Below are 19,384 nucleotides of genomic sequence, written 5' to 3'. Positions count from 1 at the left end.
AACACAGCCTAAATAAATAAATAAATAAATTAGTTCCTTTAAAGAAAAATGCAGACATAGAGAATGGACTTGAGGACACAGGGTGGGAGAGGGAAGCTGGGGCAAAGTGAGAGTAGCATCGACATATATACACTACCAAATGTAAAATAGCTAGTGGGAAAACAGCAGCATAGCACAGGGAGATCAGCTCGGTGGTTTGCGATGACCTAGAGGGGTGGAATAGGGAGGGTGGGAGGGAGGCTCAAGAGGGTGGGGATATGGGGACATATGTATGCATATGGCTGATTCAGTTTGTTGTACTAACACAGAAACGAACACAGTATTGTGAAGCAATTATACCCCAATAAAGATCTATTTAAAAAACTTTTTTTGAAAAAGTGAAACTTTAAAAAACTGGAAGTATGAATATGTATAAGTAGGTATGAAATAAATATTGATCTGATAGGACAAATGCCTAGATAGCCATAATAGTTAATTACCCACTGATCTGATATTGGGTATAAATTTTAAAATGAATGTGCATAATTTTACAGTGGGACTGATCACTACTTATAATTTTTCCATAGGTTTTTATCAAGTCTAGAATGTCTAAAATGGCTTAATTCTTCTAGCCAAGACAACTACCAAGGAGAAAACAATGCTCCAGATTAATGTGACCTCTTAACAGAATATATGCTGTCATGAAAATATTTTGAACAGAGGAAGAAATGAGTTACATGTTATACAGTAATCTAGTTTGGAATGTGTTTTTACTTTTATTTGGAAAATATTCACAATATTTAAAATGAAATAAAGTGCACTACAAAGAGATGAGTAAAGAATAGCTGTAACAATGTTGGAGATAGTGAGGAATGTCTCTTGTGTAAATTAATATCCCAGTATACATGGTTTCATCTTTACAGACTAGCCCAAAGTTGAATATAAAACAAACATCTAAATTCTTTGGCTTTAAATGCTGAAAAGGCCCTTTTGTTCTGTTATTCACAAATTAAGCAAATGTAAAGCAGAAATAGTGATTATGTCAACTTAGGATATTTACCAATGTTATTAAGACTTTGAACTTAAAATTTACTGGAAATGACCCATAGTGCAGCTGGTTGGCCTACGTGATTAAGAATTCGTGTTCTTAGTCACATCTGCTTGTGTGTGTATTATTCCTACAATGGACTTATGAAGATGATTTTGACATATGGCAAATATCAGTATTTCCTGTTATTAAGATGTAACACTGAAATTGATTATGGAAAGTGAAAACTTCTATATTCAGTCACTAATAGTGTTCCTGAAGTACCAGTAAGGTTCAAAATTTAATCAAGAGAAAACTATAGTTACTTCCTCTGACAAAGTCTGAGGAAAAAAAAATAACTCATTATTAAAGGCTGTTTGAATGTTTAAATACATAATTTCATGAAATATAGAGACTTCAGTAATGTTTGTCCTAGATAACATTGTGTTGAGTACTTGATCAAACAATGTTGGAGTTTCCGACAAACATTTCTTTTGTTTTTTTCTTTTTTTACTGCCTTTTACTATGGTAACTGAGGTGTCTGCTATTGACCAAATGGTTGTGATCATTTGTCGCTCCCATTGTCTTAAATAAGTACAATCATCCCTCAGTAACTGTGGGGGATTGGTTCCAGGACCCTCCAGATACCAAAATCTGTGGATGCAAGTCCCTTATATAAAATGGTGTGATATTTGCATATAATCTATGCACATCCTTCCATATACTTTAAATCATCTCTGGATTACTTATAATACCTAACACAATGTAATGCTATTTAAATAGTTGTCAGTTGCCCATGTGTGGCAAATTCAAGTTTTGCTTTTTGGAACTTACTGGAAATTTATTTTTCCTGAATATTTTTGATCCACATTTGGTTTAACCAGTGGATGTGGAACCTGTGGATACAGAGGGCCGACCGCATATAATCCACAAATTGCATATCTGCAACCACTGATAAAACCACCCCACATCTGGGTTAGGATGCAACTACAAAGGAATACTTGACATAGCAAGAAGAGAATTAGGAAACAAAGAACAACTGTGAGTCCTAGGGCACTCATATTTTCATTAGCAGTCTCTCTACATGTTTCATATTACACTATGATCAGCTATCTAAAGACAGACCAAGAGGTAGCAATAGCAAATAAATATGAATCCTGGATTCATTACTTTAGAAATAGTAAGGGTATAAATACTTGTTTAAGAAAGAAAATGATTATTCATTCTATGCCTAGAGGTACTGATACCTGTGTTTGCTTTATCAGCTTGCCCAACAGCAGGTGGAAAATGTCTTGCGAAAAATTACTGAGTAAAAATAAACTGGCCTATGAAAAGGGAAGACTACAGGTATGAGATTTCATTTTTTGATTTTTGTTTTCTAATTTTTTAATGCCAGTTGTCAAGCTAAATTTTGCTGGATTTTGAGAGGACTTAGCTCTGTCATTTACTAATTCTATAACTTTGGACAAGTTTTTAAGCCTCCCTAAGTTTGGTCCCTCATTCAAATCCAGGTGACTTCTATCTACACACCTATAATATAATACTGAAACCTAAAATTGTGAAGCCAAGGCTCATTCTGTGACAGTATAAAACTTTATTATAATTATTTTATGCATGGTCATTTGCTGCCAATGTAGAAAGCCTATGTTCTCTCTCTCTTTATTGAAGTATAGATGATTTACAGTATTACATTAGTTTCAGGTGTACAACAGAGTGACTCAATACTTTATAGATCATATTCCATTTAAAGTTATTATAAAATATTGGCTATATTCCCTGTACTGAACAATCAGTCCTTGTAGCTTATTTATTTTATACATAGTAGTTTGTACCTCTTAATCCCCTACCCCTGTTTTGCCCCTCCCACCTTCCTTCCCCCAACTGATAACCAGTAGTTTATTCTCTATTTCTGTGGGTCTGTCTGTGTTTTGTTATTTTCATTGCTTTGTTTTATTCTTTAGATTCCACATATAAGTGTTAACATATAATATTTGTCTTTCTTTGTCTGACTTATTTCACTAAGTACAATACCTTTCAGGTCCATCCATGTTGTTGCAAATGGCAAGATTTCATTCCTTTTTATGGCTGAATAATATTCTCTCTCTCTCTTTCTCTCTCTCTCTCTCTCTATATATATCTGTGTGTGTGTATATATATACATACACATATGTATATATATATAGAGAGAGAGAGAATATATATGTATATTCTCACATCTTCTTTATCCAGTCATCTGTTGATAGACTCTTAGGTTGATTCCATATCTTGGCTATTGTAAATAATGCTGCTATGAACGTTGGGTTTTTTCCCCCCCTAAAATAATGGGTTTATTGAGATATAATTCACGTTTAAAGTGTACAATTTAGTGGTTTATAGTACATTCACAAAGTTGTGGAATCATTACCACTGTCTAATGCCAGAACATTTTCATCATGACAAAAAGAAACCCTGTACCCACTAGCAGTCATTCCCCATTCTTGCCTTCCCCTAGCATCTGCCAACCACTAATTTACTCTCTGTCTCTGTCTGTAGATTTTCCTATTCAGGACGATGTTCAACTTTTTGAAGGGTAAAAAAGAATTCTTTTTTTTTTTTTTTAACCACCCCCTCCAGCTGCTTTCCCCCCTTGGTGTCCATATGTTTGTTCTCTACATCTCTGTCTCTATTCCTGCCCTGCAAACTGGTTCATCTGTACCTTGTTTTTTTTTTTTTTTGAGGGCTTTCTCTAGTTATGGCAAGCAGGGGCTACTCTTCATCGCAGTGCGCGGGCCTCTCACTATCGTGGCCTCTCTTGTTGTGGGGCACAGGCTCCAGACGCGCAGGCTCAGTAGTTGTGGCTCACGGACCTAGTTGCTCCACAGCACGCGGGATCTTCCCAGACCAGGGCTTGAACCCATGTCCCCTGCATTAGCAGGGAGACTCTCAACCACTGCGCCACCAGGGAAGCCCATCTCTACCATTTTTCTAGGTTCCACATATATGTGTTAATATACGGTATTTGCTTTTCTCTTTCTGACTTACTTCACTCTGTATGATAGTCTCCAAGTCCATCCACGTCTCTACAAATGACCCAATTTCGTTCCTTTTTATGGCTGAGTAATATTCCATTGTATATATGTGCCACATCTTTATCCATTCGTCTGTCGATGGGCATTTAGGTTGCTTCCATGACCTGGCTATTGTAAATAGTGCTGCAGTGAATATTGGGGTGCATGTGTCTTTTTGAATTATGGTTTTCTCTGGGTATATGCCCAGTAGTGGGATTGCTGGATCACCTGGTAATTCTATTTTTAGTTTTTTAAGGAACCGCCGTACTGTTCTCCACAGTGGCTGTATCAATTTACATTCCCACCAACAGTGCAAGAGGGTTCCCTTTTACCACACCCTCTCCAGCATTTGTTGTTTGTAGATTTTATGATGATGCCCATTCTAACTGGTGTGAGGTGATACCTCATTGTAGTTTTGATTTGTTCTCTAATAATTAGTGATGTTGAGCTGTATCAATTTACATTCCCACCAACAGTGCAAGAGGGTTCCCTTTTACCACACCCTCTCCAGCATTTGTTGTTTGTAGATTTTATGATGATGCCCATTCTAACTGGTGTGAGGTGATACCTCATTGTAGTTTTGATTTGTTCTCTAATAATTAGTGATGTTGAGCAGCTTTTCATGTGCTTCTTGGCCATCTGTGTCTTCTTTGTAGAAATGTCTATTTAGGTCTTCTGCCCATTTTTGGATTTGGTTGTTTGTTTTTTTAATATTGAGCTGCATGAGCTATTTATATATTTTGGAGATTAGTCCTTTGTTGATTTGTTCTCCCATTTTGAGGGTTGTCTTCTTTATGGTTTCCTTTGCAGTGCAAAAGCTTTTAAGTTTCATTAGGTCCCATTTGTTTATTTTTGTTTTTATTTCCATTTCTCTAGGAGGTGGGTCAAAAAAGATCTTGCTGTGATTTATGTCAGAGAGTGTTCTGCCTAGGTTTTCCTCTACGAGTTTTATAGTGTCCGGTCTTACATTTAGGTCTCGAATCCGTTTTGAGTTTATTTTTGTGTATGGTGTTAGGGAGTGTTCTAAGTTCATTCTTTTACATATAGCTGTCCAGTTTTACCAGCAACACTTATTGAAGAGACTGTCTTTTCTCCATTGTATATCTTTGCCTCCTTTGTGATAGATTAGTTGACCATAGGTGCATGGGTTTATCTCTGGGCTTTCTATCTTGTTCCATTGATCTATATTTCTGTTTTTGTGCCAGTACCATACTGTCTTGATTACCATAGCTTTGTAGTATAGTCTGAAGTCAGGGAGTCTGATTCCTCCAGCTCCGTTTTTTTCCCTCAAGACTGCTTTGGCTATTCGGGGTCTTTTGTGTCTCCATACAAATTTTAAGATTTTTTGTTCTAGTTCTGTAAAAAATGCCATTGGTAATTTGATAGGGATTGCATTGAATCTGTAGGTTGCTTTGGGTAGTATAGTCATTTTCACAATATTGATTCTTCCAATCCAAGAACATGGTATATCTCTCCATCTGTTGGTATCATCTTTCATTTCTTTCATCAGTGTCTTAATAGTTTTCTGCATACAGGTCTTTTGTCTCCCTAGGTAGGTTTATTCCTAGGTATTTTATTCTTTTTGTTGCAGTGGTAAACGGGAGTGTTTCCTTAATTTCTCTTTCAGATTTTTCATCATTAGTATATAGGAATGCAAGAGATTTCTGTGCATTAATTTTGTATCCTGCAACTTCACTGAATTCATTGATTAGCTCTAGTAGTTTTCTGGTGGCATCTTTAGGATTCTCTATATATAGTATCATGTCATCTGCAAATAATGACAGCTTTACTTCTTCGTTTCCAATTTGTATTCCTTTTATTTCTTTTTCTTCTCTGATTGCTGTGGCTAGGACTTCCAAAACTACATTGAATAATAATGGTGAGGGTGGATATCCTTGTTCCTGATCTTAGAGGAAATGCTTTCAGTTTTTCACCATTGAGAATGATGTTTGCTGTGGGTTTGTCATATATGGCTTTTATTTTGTTGAGGTAGGTTCCCTCTCTGCCCACTTTCTGAAGAGTTTTTATCATAAATAGGTGTTGAATTTTGTGAGAAGCTTTTTCTGCATCTATTGAGATGATCATATGGTTTTTATTCTTCAAACTTTTACTATGGTGTATCACGTTGATTGATTTGCATATATTGAAGAATCCTTGGCATCCCTGGGATCAATCCCACTTGATCATGGTGTATGATCCTTTTAATGTGCTGCTGGATTCTGTTAGTATTTAGTTGAGGATTTTTGCATCTATATTCATCAGTGATATTGGTCTGTAATTTTCTTTTTTCGTAGTGTCTTTGTCTGGTTTTGATATCAGGGTGATGATGGCCTCACAGAATGAGTTTGGGAGTGTTCCTTCCTCTGCAATTTTTGGAAGAGTTTGAGAAGGATGGGCGTTAGCTCTTCTCTACATGTTTGATAGAATTCACCTGTTAAGCCATCTGGTCCTGGACTTTTGTTTGTTGGAAGATTTTTAATCACAGTTTCAATTTCACTACTTGTGATTTGTCTGTTCATATTTTCTGTTTCTTCCTGGCTTGGACTTGGAAGGTTATACCTTTCGAAGAATGTGTCTATTTCTTCCAGGTTGTCCATTTTATTGGCATAGAGTTGCTTGTAGTAGTCTCTTAGGATACTTTGTATTTCTGCGGTGTCTGTTGTAGCTTCTCCTTTTTCATTTCTAATCTTATTGATTTGAGTCCTCTCCCTCCTTTTCTTGATGAGTCTCACTAATGGTTTATCAATTTTGTTTATCTTCTCAAAGAACCAGCTTTTAGTTTTATTGATCTTTGCTGTTGTTTTCTTTGTTTCTATTTCATTTATTTCTGCTCTGGATCTTCATGATTTCTTTCCTTCTGCTAACTTTGGGTTTTGTTTGTTGTTCTTTCTCTAGTTCCTTTAGGTGTAAGGTTACATTGTTTATTTGAGATGTTTCTTGTTTCTTGAGGTAGGATTGTATTACTATAAACTTCCCTCTTACAACTGCTTTTGCTGCATCCCATAGGTTTTGGATCGTTGTGTTTTCATTGTCATTTTCTCTAGGTATTTTTTGATTTCCTCTTTGATTTCTTCAGTGATCTCTCTTGGCTATTTCATAATGTATTGTTTAGCCTCCATGTGTTTGTGTTTTTTATGTATTTTTCCCTGTAATTGATGTGTAACCTCATAGCGTTTTGCTCAGAAAAGATGCTTGATATGATTTCAATTTTCTTAAATTTACTGAAGCTTGATTTGTGAACCAAGATGTGATCTATCCTGAAGAATGTTCCATGCGCATTTGAGAAGAAAGTGTAATCTGCTGTTTTTGGATCGAATGTCCTATAAATATCAATTAAATCTATCTGGTCTATTGTGTCATTTAATGCTTGTGTTTCCTTATTAATTTTCTGTTTGGATGATCTGTCCATTGGTGTAAGTGAGGTGTTAAAGTCCCCCACTATTATTGAACATTGGGGTTTTTGAATTAGTATTTTCATTTTCTCCAGATACATACTTGGGAGAAATTGCTGGATTATATGGTAGTTCTGTTTTTAGTTTTTTGAGCAGCCTCCATACTGTTTTCCACATGGCTGCAACAATTTACATTCCCACCAACATTGCACTAGGGTTCTCTTTTCTCCACATCCTTGCCAACGTTTGTTATTTGTGGTCTTTTTGATGATAGCCATTCTGACAGGTGTGAGGCGATATCTCATTGTGGTTTTGATTTGCATTTCCCTGATGATAAGCAATGTTGAGCATCTTTTCATGTGCGTGTTGGCCCTCTGTACATCTTCTTTGAAGAAATGTGTATTCAGGTTTTCTGACCATTTTTTTAATTGGGGTGTTTGGGTTTTTTGATATTGAGTTGTATGAGCTGTTTATATAGTGTGGATATTAAACCCTTATCAGTCATTACATTTGCAAACATTTTCTTCCACTCAGTAGGTTGTCTTTTCATTTTGCCAATGGTTTTGTTTGCTGTGCAAAAGCTTTTAAGCTTAATTAGGTCCCATTTGTTTTATTTTTGCTTTTGTTTCCTTTGCCTTAGGAGACAGAACCAAAGAAAGATTGCTACAATGTATGTCAAAGAGTGTTCTGTGTTTTCTTCTAGGAGTTTTGTGGTTTCAGGTCTTACATTCAAGTCTTTAATCCATTTCAAGTTAATTTTTGTAAATGGTATAAGTTAGTGGTCCATTTTCTTTCTTTGGCAACTGCCTGTCCAATTTCCCCAACACAGTTTATTGAAGAGACTACCTTTTTCCCATTGTATATTCTTGGTTCCTTTGTTGTAAAATAATTGACCATATATGTGTGGTTTTCTTTCTGGACTCTGTTTTTTTTCCATTGATCTATGTGTCTCTTTTTATTCCAGTACCATACTATTTTGATTACTGTAGCTTTGTAATATAGTCAGAAGTCAGGGAGAATATGTTAATTCCAACTTTGTTCATTTTTCTCAGGATTGCTTTGGCTATTCAGGATCTGTTGTGGTTCAATATAAATTTTATGATTATTCTAGTTCTGTGAAAAATGTCATGGGTATTTTGATAGGGATTGCATTAAATCTGTAGATTGCTTTGTGTAGTATGGACATTTTACCAAAATTTCTGTGAACATGGGATATTTTTCCATTTCCTTATATCATCTTTAATTTCCTTCACCAGTGTTTTATAGTTTTGGAGAGTATAGGTCTTTCACCTTCTTGGTTAAGATCATTCCTAGGAATTTTATTCTTTTGGTGTGATTTTAAACAGGATTGTTTTGCTTTCTCTTTTTGATTGTTCATCATAAGAGTATAGAAAAGCAACAGATTTCTGTATATTAATCTTGTATCCTACAACTTTACCAAATTAATTTATTCTAATAGTTCTTTGGTGGAGATTTTAGGGTTTTATATATAAGTATAATGTCATCTGCAAATAGTGACAGATTTACCTTTTCCCTTCCAGTTTGATGCCTTTTGTTTCTTTTTCTTGTCTGATTCCTGTGTCTAGGACTTCCAATACTGTGTTAAATATAAATGGGAAGAGTAGGCATCCTTGTCTTGTTCCTGATTTTAGAGGAAAAGCTTTCAGCTTTCCAACATTGAGTATGATGTTAGCTGTGGGTTTGTCATAAATGGCCTTTATTTATGTTGAGATATGTTTCATCTATACCAACTTTGATGAAAGTTGGTATCATGAATGGTTGTTGAATTTTGTCAAATGCTTTTTCTACATCTGTTGAGATGATCATGTGATTTTTATCCTTTCTTTTGTTAATGTGGTGTTTCACATTTATCAATTTGTAGGTATTAAACCATCCTTGCATCCCTGGAATAAATCCCGCTTGATCACGGTATATAATCCTTTTTATAATTGTTGAATTCAGTTTTCTAATATTTTGTTGAGGATTTTTGCAACTATATTCATCAGAGATGTTGGCCTGTAATTTTCTCTTTTTTTGTGGTGTCTTTGTCTGATTTTGGTATCAGGGTAATCGTGGGCTCATAGAATGAATTTGGGAGTGTTCCCTCCTCTTCAGTTTTTTGGAGTAGTTTGAGAAGGATAGGTATCAGCTCTTCTTTATATGTTTATTATTGATAGAATTTCCCTGTGAAGCTGTCAGGTCCTGGACTTTTGTTTGCTGGGAGTTTTTTGATTACTAATTCAGTTCCACTACTAGTGATCAGTCTATTCAGATTATCTCTTTCTTCCTCATTCAGTCTTGGAAGATTGTATGTTTCTAGAAATTTATCCATTTCTTCTAGGTTGTCCAGTTTGTTGGCATATAGCTGTTCATAGTATTCTCTTCTGATGTTTTTTTGTACCTCTGTGATATCAGTTGCAATTTCTCCTCTTTCAGTTATTATTTTGTTCATTTGTGTCCTCTGTCATTTTTTCTTAAAGAGCCTGGCTAAAGGCTTATTGATTTTATTTATCTTTTCCAAAAACCAGCTCTTAGTTTCATTGATCTTTTCTATTGGTGTTTTTTTTTTTTAGTCTCCTTTTCATTTATTTCCTCTCTGATCTTTATTATTTCCTTCCTTTAGCTGACTTTGGGCTTTATTCTTTTTCTAATTCCTTTAGATGGCGTGTTAGGTTGTTCATTTGAAATTTTTCTTTTTTCTTGAGGTAGTCCTGTGTCGCCATAAACTTCCCTCTTAGGACTGTTTTTGCTGCATCTTGTAGATTTTGGCAAGTTGTGTTTTTATTTTCATTTGTTTCAAGGTATTTTCTGATTTCCTCTTTGATTTCTTTACCTACCCATAGGTTTTAATATCATGTTGTGTAGTCTCCACATGTTTGTGGTTTTCCCATTTTTCTTCCTGTAGTTGATTTCTAGTTACATACCATTGTGTTCAGAAAAAATGCTTGATATAATTTCTGTTCTCTTAAATTTGTTGAGACTTGTTTTATGGCCTAGCATGTGGTCTATCCTGGAGAACATTCCATATGCATTTAAACTTTATTTATTTTTTTTTTCAATTTTTGGCTGCATTGGGTCTTCATTGCTGTGTGCAGGCTTTCTCTGGTTGTGGCACATGGGGGCTGTTCTTCACTGCGGTGCGCAGGCTTCTCATTGCAGTGGCTTCTCTTGTTGTGGAGCACGGGCTCTAGGCGCACGGCCTTCAGTAGTTGTGGCACGCGAGCTCCAGAGCACAAGCTCAGCAGTTGTGGCGCATGAGCTTAGTTGCTCCGTAGCATGTGGGATCTTCCCAGGCCAGGGCTCGAACCTGTGTCCCCTGCATTGGCAGGTGGACTCCCAACCACTGTGCCACCAGGGAAACCCCCATATGCATTTAAAAAGAATGTGTATTCTTCTGTTTTGGGATGTAAAGTCCAGTAGATATCTATTAAGTCCAACTGGTCTAATGTGCCATTTAAGACCACTGTTTCCTTATTGATTTTCTGTCCATTGATGCAAGTGGAGTGTTAAAGTCCTGTACTATTATTGTATTGTTGTCATTTTCTCCCTTTATGTCTGTTAATATTTGCTCTATATGTTTAGATGCTCCTGATTAGGTTCACCTATATTATGTACATATATGTTAATGAAAGTTAATCCTATTGTTGTACAGATCCCTTTATTATTATATAATGCTGTTTGTTGTCTTTTGTTATAGACTTTATTTTAAAGTCTACTTTGTCTGATACGAGTATTGCTACCCCAGCATTTTTTTCCTCTTCCATTTACATGAACTGTCTTTTTCCATCCCCTCACTTTCAGGCTGTGTGTGTGTCTCTGAGATGAGTCTCTTGCAGGCAGCATATAGATGGGTCTTCATTTTTATCCAGTCAGCCACCCTATGTCTTTTGACTGGAGCATTTAATCCATTGATATTTAAAGTGATTATTGATAAGTGTGTACTTATTGCCATTTTGTCACTAGTTTTCTGGTTGTTTTTATAGTTCTTCTCTGTTATCTTCTTTTACTTCCTTCCCTTGTGGTTTGATGATTTTCTTTAGTGGTATGCTTGTATTCTTTTCCTAGTTTCTGTGTATCTATTGTAGGTTTTTTACTTGTGGTTACTGTGGAGTTCATATATATTGACCTAGAGCTTATTTTAAACCAATAGTCATTTAAGTTCAGATACATTTATACACTTTTAAAAAGCTACATTTTTTATTCCCCTCCCCCACATTTTGTGTTTTCAATGTCATATTTTACATATTCATGTCTATCCCTTAACTGTTTATTGTAGTTATAGTTGATTTTATAATTTTTGTCTCTTAATCTTGTACTAGCTTATTTAAGTAGTTGATCCACAACCTTTACCTTATATTTGCCTTTACTAGTGGGATTTTCCTTTCCTATAAATTCTTCTTGTTGTAGCCTTTTCCACTTAGAGAAGACCCTTTAACACTTGTAACATCAGTTAGATGAACTCTCTTAATTTTTGCTTCTCTGAGAAGTCCTTCATCTCTCTTTCAATTCTGAATAATAATTTTGCTGGGTAGAGTATTCTGGCTTGTAGGTTTTTCCCTTTCAATACTTTAAATATATCATGCCACTCCCTTCTGACCTGCCAAGTTTCTATGGAAAAAATCAGCTGATAGCCTTACGGAGGTTCCGTTGTATGTTACTCTTTATTTTTTTTTCTTGCTGCCTCTAAAATTCTCTCGTTAACTTTTGCCATTTTAATTATGATATGTCTTGGTGTGGGTCTTTTTAGGTTCATCTTATTTGGAACTCTTTGTACTTCCTATACTTAGAAATCTGTTTCTTCATCCTCAGGAATAAATTTTTTCAGCCATAATTTCATCAAATACATTTTTAACCTTCTTCTCTTGCTTTTCTCCTTCTAAGACCCCTAAAATGGGAATGTTGTCCCAGAGGTTCCTTCAACTATCCTCATTTTTTAAAATTTGTTTTAAAATTTGTTTTTGCTCTTCTGAATTGGTGATTTCCAATATTGTATCTTCCTGATTACTTATGCATTCTTCTGTATCTCCTAGTCTGTTATTAATTCCTTTTAGTGTACTTTTCATTTCAGTTATTATGATCTTCAGCTCCAACTGGTTCTTTTTTATATTTTCTAGTCCCTTGTAAAAAATCTTACTCTGTTCATCTATTCTTTTCCCAAGTTCAGTTAGCATTCTTATTACTAATGCTTTGACCTCTATATCTGGTAAATTATTTATCTCTATTTCATTAGTTGTTTTTTCAGGAGTGTTTTTTGTTCTTTTGTTTGAAATAAATTCTTTTATCTTCTCATTTTGTTTAACTTTCTGTATCTCTAGGTAAAAGTTACTTATCCCAAACTTAAAGGGGTGTCCTTGTGTGGGAGTGTCCCTGTGCACTCTGCTCGTGTCCAGTGGCTTTGCTGGGAGAGCTGAATCTGAAGTGAGCACAGGTTACATCTTCCCCCAGGGTGTGCTGGCAGTTACCACCTTGGTGGGAGGTAGGGAGGGTCTCCTCCTACCCTCCAAAGACGGAGGGGCTAGAGCCAGAGCCAGGTGTGAGCTGGCACTTCTCCTATGCTCAATGGCTATAGCCACCCTATCAGGTGTAGGACCAGGTATCAAGGTGCTGGAGCAGAAGCCCTAAGGGTCAGGTCCAGGCTGGTTTTGTTCCCTCTTAAGTGTGCACTCCCTCTCCCCTCCAGCAGTGGCAGCCTTCGCCCTAGTGAGCAGCTGCATCGGAGCAAAAGGGTCCAGAGTAGGTGCCTGGTGTGGGCTGGGGTGTGCACTGGGATGGTCCCAGCACATCAGTAGGAGTTCCAAGTAACTCCTACCCCACCACTTCTGCACACACTGGTAATGATTGCCCCCACCCTATTCAGATGCAGGGCCCAGTCTGAACCACTCCATCTCCCCCAAGTGCTTATCCTCCTTGACAGTGGCAGCCTTTACCTAGTGGGGAGCTGCTCCAGAGCAAGAGGGGCTGGAGCTGGCATCCGCGCAGGCTAGGGCAGCTGTTGGGGTGGTCTTGGGACACCGGCCAGAGCCCCAGGCCATTTTTAATTTGTTTCCTCTACCTTGTTCCTGGGAGTAAGCAAGCGTGTGTGCGCTCTTCAGGAGCAGAGTCTCAGTTTCTTACAGCTCTCTGGTATGTCCCACTGATTTTCAAACCAGCTAGTGGGATTCAACTTTCCATTGTTGGTCCCCAGGACTGGGGTTCCTAATATGTGGTTCAAGCCCCAAAATCCCCAGGGAGGATCTCTGAACCTGTGACATCCCCTCCTCTTCTGTATCCCTACTAGGGACATAGGTCCCGACCTGATCACTTCTCCCTTCCTAGCAAACTCTGTGGATCTTTCTTTGCAGCCTTGGTTGTAGACATCTTTCTGCCAGTCTCCAGTTTGTTTTCACTGAGAGCTGCTGCACATATAGATGTATTTTTGATTTGTTTGTAGGGGTAGGTGAGCTCAGCATCATCCTACTCCACCATCTTGATTCCCTCCATCGCATATGTTCTCCTTTTTGCAGAATTTTTATAACATTCCTAAAAAGAAATAACCTGGAAATTGAGATGCAAGGCAGTAGAATTGACTTGTGCATGAGATGATACTGTTCTTTCACTCCATGTGAGTTTTGTCCCTAAAGTGTCCTCAGAGCAGGAAGCTTGCCACTAATAAGGCTAGACCTGCCTTAAACCAACTTCAGTAGAAACACTGACGTCTAAATTAGTGGTTCTCAGCCTTAGCTACACAGTAGGCTCCCCTGGGGAATTTAAAAAACTCTTCATGCTAGGAAGTATATGATATCTGCCATTTACTTTGAAATGAATCATTGAAAAAAGTAAATAGTTTGATAGATCGATAGAGAAAATGATGGATGAATATATGATAAGTAAGTATAAAAATGTTAATGGTTGAATTTGAATGGCAGGTGTATGCACATTTCAATTTTTATGTATATTTAAATTTTTTCATAATAAAATAAATATAAAGGGAAAACTCCCCATGACCAGGCTTGCACCCCAGAGCAATTAAATCAGAATCTCAGGGAGTAAGTCGTAGGCTTCAACACTTTTTAAATCCCTGGTGATTCCAATGTGCAACCATAGTTGAGCACCAGTGGACTGAATGGTATGAAGTGAAGTCTGGTTAGGCTTGGCAGCTATAGAGCTGACTGAATAAGTAATCTCCCTAGAGATTTGCCGAACACCTCAGTGTTAATCTTATCTCATCTGCCCAAGGGACTTACCATAGGGTTAGCAGACAAGCTCCAGCCCAGAAATGGCAGGTGATCTGAAAGCCAGTTGATAAACCATGGTTGTGAAACAGTATGTTGTCCAATAAAAAGATAAAGCTATTTGGCCACTATTTGTGTGCTTTTAATTAATATTTTCCAGAGGCAGCGATGCAGTTAAGTATAATCATCTATACTTGTGTAACCTTGCACAAGTCTTAATTTTCTTGTTTCATCTTATTCACCTATGAAATGAGCTGGGGAAGTACACCTCTCTTATTTACTTCTCACTGGGAAAGGTGATCAGTGTAATAGGCTGGGTATATACTTTCTCCTTTGTGACACCAATCATCTCGTAGAAGCTGTGGCCCATGATTTTGACCTGCTCTTAGCTTTCCCAAGAGAAATGAAGTATATTTTTAAGTGTGTGAGAAAAATCTTAAATACTCATAGCCGAATCTTAAACCCTTGAAGCCAAATTTTAGCTGGGAGTGGAATACATTTTAAGATTTATTAGTGAGTTTGATGTTACCTATCTATCCTTTTAAACCTTGATTACATGTTAGAGATCATCCTTATAATCTTAAGGAAAATACATGCCTTTTTTTCTGCCCATATTCCTGTAATAAGGGCTGAAGCTTTTTGATAGCCTTTGAAAGGTGAAACACTTTTGAAACTATTGATTCACTGGTGTTTTTATGTCATGCCTTGGATTGGCACATTCCAAAAGGCACTGACCTCACCAGCCCAAGGGAAAGTACTCTTATATAGCACGTTATTCTTTTTTTTTTCTAATTGACAATCTTGTGTTAGTTGCTGGTGTACAGCAGACTGGTTCAGTTTTATATATATGTGTGTGTGTATATGTTCTTTTGTTTTGTTTTTGTTTTTTTTTTTTGCGGTATGCAGGCCTCTCACTGTTGTGGCCTCTTCCATTGCGGAGCACAGGCTCCGGACGCGCAGGCTCAGCGGCCATGGCTCACGGGCCCAGCCGCTCCGTGGCATGTGGGATCTTCCCGGACCGGGACACGAACCCGTGTCCCCTGCATTGGCAGGCGGACTCTCAACCACTGCGCCACCAGGGAAGCCCCAGTTCATTCTTTTTTATGGCTGAGTAATAGACCAGTGTGAGAGTTGTGTGTGTGTGTGTGTGTGTGTGTGTGTGTGTGTGTGTGTGTGTGTATATACACACACACACACACATCTTCTTTATCCATTCATCTGTCGATGGATATCTTGGTTGCTTCTATGTCTTGACTATTGTAAATGTATAGCATATTACTCTCGTAAGATAATCTAAAAGAAGAGCTACATATTAAATGTAATCAAAATAATAGTCTGCTGTGTGTTCTCTCAATTGGATTATAATCGATTAAAATATTACATATGAACCATATTAGATAAAATATTGCATTGTCAAAATTGACTTAATGATGTAAATACCGGGTTTTAGGTGTTAATGCAGACTGTCAGAAACTGTTGCCTCACACTCAAACATGATTTTAGTTTCATATATGGTGCTGTATACTATTGCATTATCTAAATATGCCCAAATGTATTTATCCTTTTTTTTTTTTTTTTTTGCGGTACGTGTGTCTCTCACCGTTGTGGCTATCCTTTCTTATGTCGATGGATATTTAGACAGTTTTCAGTTGTTTGCAAATAATGCTGATATGATGAATTTTTGCACATGTCTTTGTACTCATCCAAAATATTCTCTATTCTAGGTATAATTCTTAGGATGAGAATTGCTGGGTTGTATGATGTACATAAATTGAAATTTACTAGAGTTTGTCAAATTTCTCCTAAAAGTAATTATACCAGTTTAGAAAGCAGTCTATATAAGAAGATGTAGAGTGACATGTGTTAACATGGATGAATCTTATAAAATAATACTACATGGGCTTCCCTGGTGGCGCAGTGGTTGAGAGTCTGCCTGCCGATGCAGGGGACACAGGTTCATGCCCCAGTCCAGGAGGATCCCACATGCCGCGGAGCGGCTGGGCCTGTGAGCCATGGCCGCTGAGCCTGCGCGTCTGGAGCCTGTGCTCCACAACAGGAGAGGCCACAACAGTGAGAGGCCCGCATACCGCAAAAAAAAATAATAATAATAATACATACTGTTTAGGGATACATTTAGAGTAAAATTATTAAAAAGGAATAAGCATGATAAAACATCAAATTCAGGATAGTAGTTAACTCCAGGATGGAAGAGATTTAGTTGGATTAGGCTACACAGCGGGTTTCAACTATATTAGTAATGTTTTATTCTTTTTGAGTGATGAATAGAAGGGATGTTGCTATATATGCCTGAAAGATTTCCAACATTTTTTTTTATAAATTTATTTTATTTATTTGTTTATTTTTGGCTGCATTGGGTCTTCTTGGCTGCATGCAGGCTGTCTCTAGTTGCGGTGAGCTGAGGCTACTCTTCATTGCAGTGCGTGGGCTTCTCATTGCGGTGGCTTCTCTTGTTGCGGAGCACGGGCTCTAGGCCCGCGGGCTTCAGTAGTTGTGGCTCGCGGGTTCTAGAGCACCGGCTCAGTAGTTGTGGCGCACAGGCTTAGTTGCTCCGCAGCATAGGGGATCTTCCTGGACCAGGGATCGAACCCATGTCCCCTGAATTGGCAGGAGGATTCTTAACCACTGCACCACCAGGGAAGCCCAACACCTTTTTCTTGTCTTTAAACATGTTAGTTAGTGCTTTATGTTCACTTTAATCTACCACTGGCCTCATCACTCTTATACCAACTGGATTCAAATATTATGTTAGCTACCTAGCCCCTTAGGAGCAGCTGCATTTGTGACCTTAATTTAGAGATTATTTAAAGGTTTTGTTTGTTTTGTTTTAGTAAATTTTTATTGAGCTATAACATATTATACAGAAAAGTACACAGGGTACAGTTAATGGATTTTCACAAAGTAGAGGTAACCATGTGACCAGAACACAGAATATTCCCAGCACCCAGAGCCCATTTCATAGCCTTTTTCAGTCACCATCCCCCATGATGTTACTATCCATCATCCTGACTTCTAATACCCCAGATTAATTTTTGAACTTTGTATAATAATACAGTATACTTTTTGTGTGTCTTGTTTCTTTCACCCAGCATTATAATTGAGAGATTCATCAATGTTGTTTGTTGTTGTACTTCTTTGGTTTGAATTGCTTCATGGAATTATATGAATATTATTAAGGGTGCTGTGCTGAAATTATCAGTTTTATGAATGTATTTTCATACTTCTAGTCAAAATACATAACTCTGGCAGTTTAGGTTGTTTCAACTCTGTAGCTCATTTCAAACTTTGGGGTAACGTTGTAGGCTTGTCCTACTTTATTTCCAACTTATATGTATCGAAGAAGAAAAAAACCTAGGAAATTTATTAATAGCATTAATTTAGAATACTTGAATTATAAAACACATAAAAATAAGTTCCTTTTCATCCATTTCTTAGGTGTCTCACAGTTTCTATAGTGTTATATTTTATATTAGAAAATATATGTAAGGGGCAATATTAGGGTAGGAGATTAAGAAGTACAGACCACTGTGTATAAAATAAGCTACAAGGATATATTGTACATCACATGGAATATAGCCAATATTTTATAATAACTATAAATGGAGTATAATCTTTAAAAATTGTGAATCACTATGTTGTACAGTTGAAACTTACATAATATTATAAATCAACTATACCTCAATTTTTAAAAATATGTATCTATATATATTTAGATAATTTGAAACAATAGGAGGATATGACCTTGACCGAAATACTGGTATTTCCCGAGACTGCCTGGTAAGCTAGCTATGGAAACTACTTGGATTTTAATGACACAGAAACATCAGATCTCTGAGGGCAGCAGGATTTATTTGCTTTTGTGTTCTTCCCCATTTCAGTGTCCTGAATTAGAAATCCTTCCAAAAAATAAACCCAGTATAAAAATTAAAGTGCTTCATAGATGAGAACATGCCATCTGACAAGTTTCAGGGCATTTTATTGAGTACTCTGAGGCTGGGGGTAGCGTAAATTACCTGAGAAATATTGTGGAATAAGGATATCCTGTGTTTTGTTTGAAGAGAGGCAAATCTAAAATTCTTGAGTGTTCATCAGTATTTTCCACTGAGTTCTAAGGTTAACAGCAGTTTGCTTACGTTTATTTTGGTTTTGTTCTTGTTTTTTTTTGCGGTACGCAGGCCTCTCACTGTTGTGGCCTCTCCTGTTGCAGAGCACAGGCTCCGGACACGCAGGCTCAGCGGCCATGGCTCATGGGCCCAGCCGCTCCACGGCATGTGGGATCCTCCCGGACCAGGGCACGAACCCGCGTCCCCTGCATTGGCAGGCGGACTCTCAACCACTGCGCCACCAGGGAAGCCCTGCTTACGTTTAAAATGAGAATAAGTGTTGCATCAATACCTCCCTTTAGAGGCAGCCATTCTAATTCTGAACCTTAAGTGAATACACTTAAGGGGGAGCCATGGAACATGTTTTATACTGTACACTGTGGAAAAGAGCACCAGAAAGAGGCAAAGATGAGAAAAAGAAGGATTCTTCTGATGGAACAAGAGAGATTTCCTGAGACAAAATGTGTTTTCATGTAGCCTTTCTAAAAAAACTAAGTATTAGCACTCAAATTTTAACAGTTCTTGAAAACAATCAGTGGCTACAACCAAGAGGAGTTTGCCCTTCAGAGGTGGGAAACAAGAAAAGATACTAAGAGAGGAAAAAGTT

General features: G+C 37.3%; 1 protein-coding gene across 1 annotated transcript in view; it reads left to right on the top strand.

Moving 5' to 3' along the window:
• The window catches only part of CCDC150 (coiled-coil domain containing 150), a 92,703-nt gene that overhangs the window by 48,311 nt on the left and 25,008 nt on the right, over window positions 1-19,384 (top strand). Inside the window, 1 exon segment of the mRNA XM_067741143.1 lies at window positions 2,287-2,353. Coding sequence (XP_067597244.1) covers window positions 2,287-2,353 — 67 coding nt within the window.

The sequence above is a fragment of the Pseudorca crassidens genome, chromosome 6, assembly GCF_039906515.1.
Source record: "Pseudorca crassidens isolate mPseCra1 chromosome 6, mPseCra1.hap1, whole genome shotgun sequence".
Lineage (NCBI taxonomy): Eukaryota > Metazoa > Chordata > Mammalia > Artiodactyla > Delphinidae > Pseudorca > Pseudorca crassidens.
This window is presented reverse-complemented; position numbering and strand designations above follow the sequence as displayed.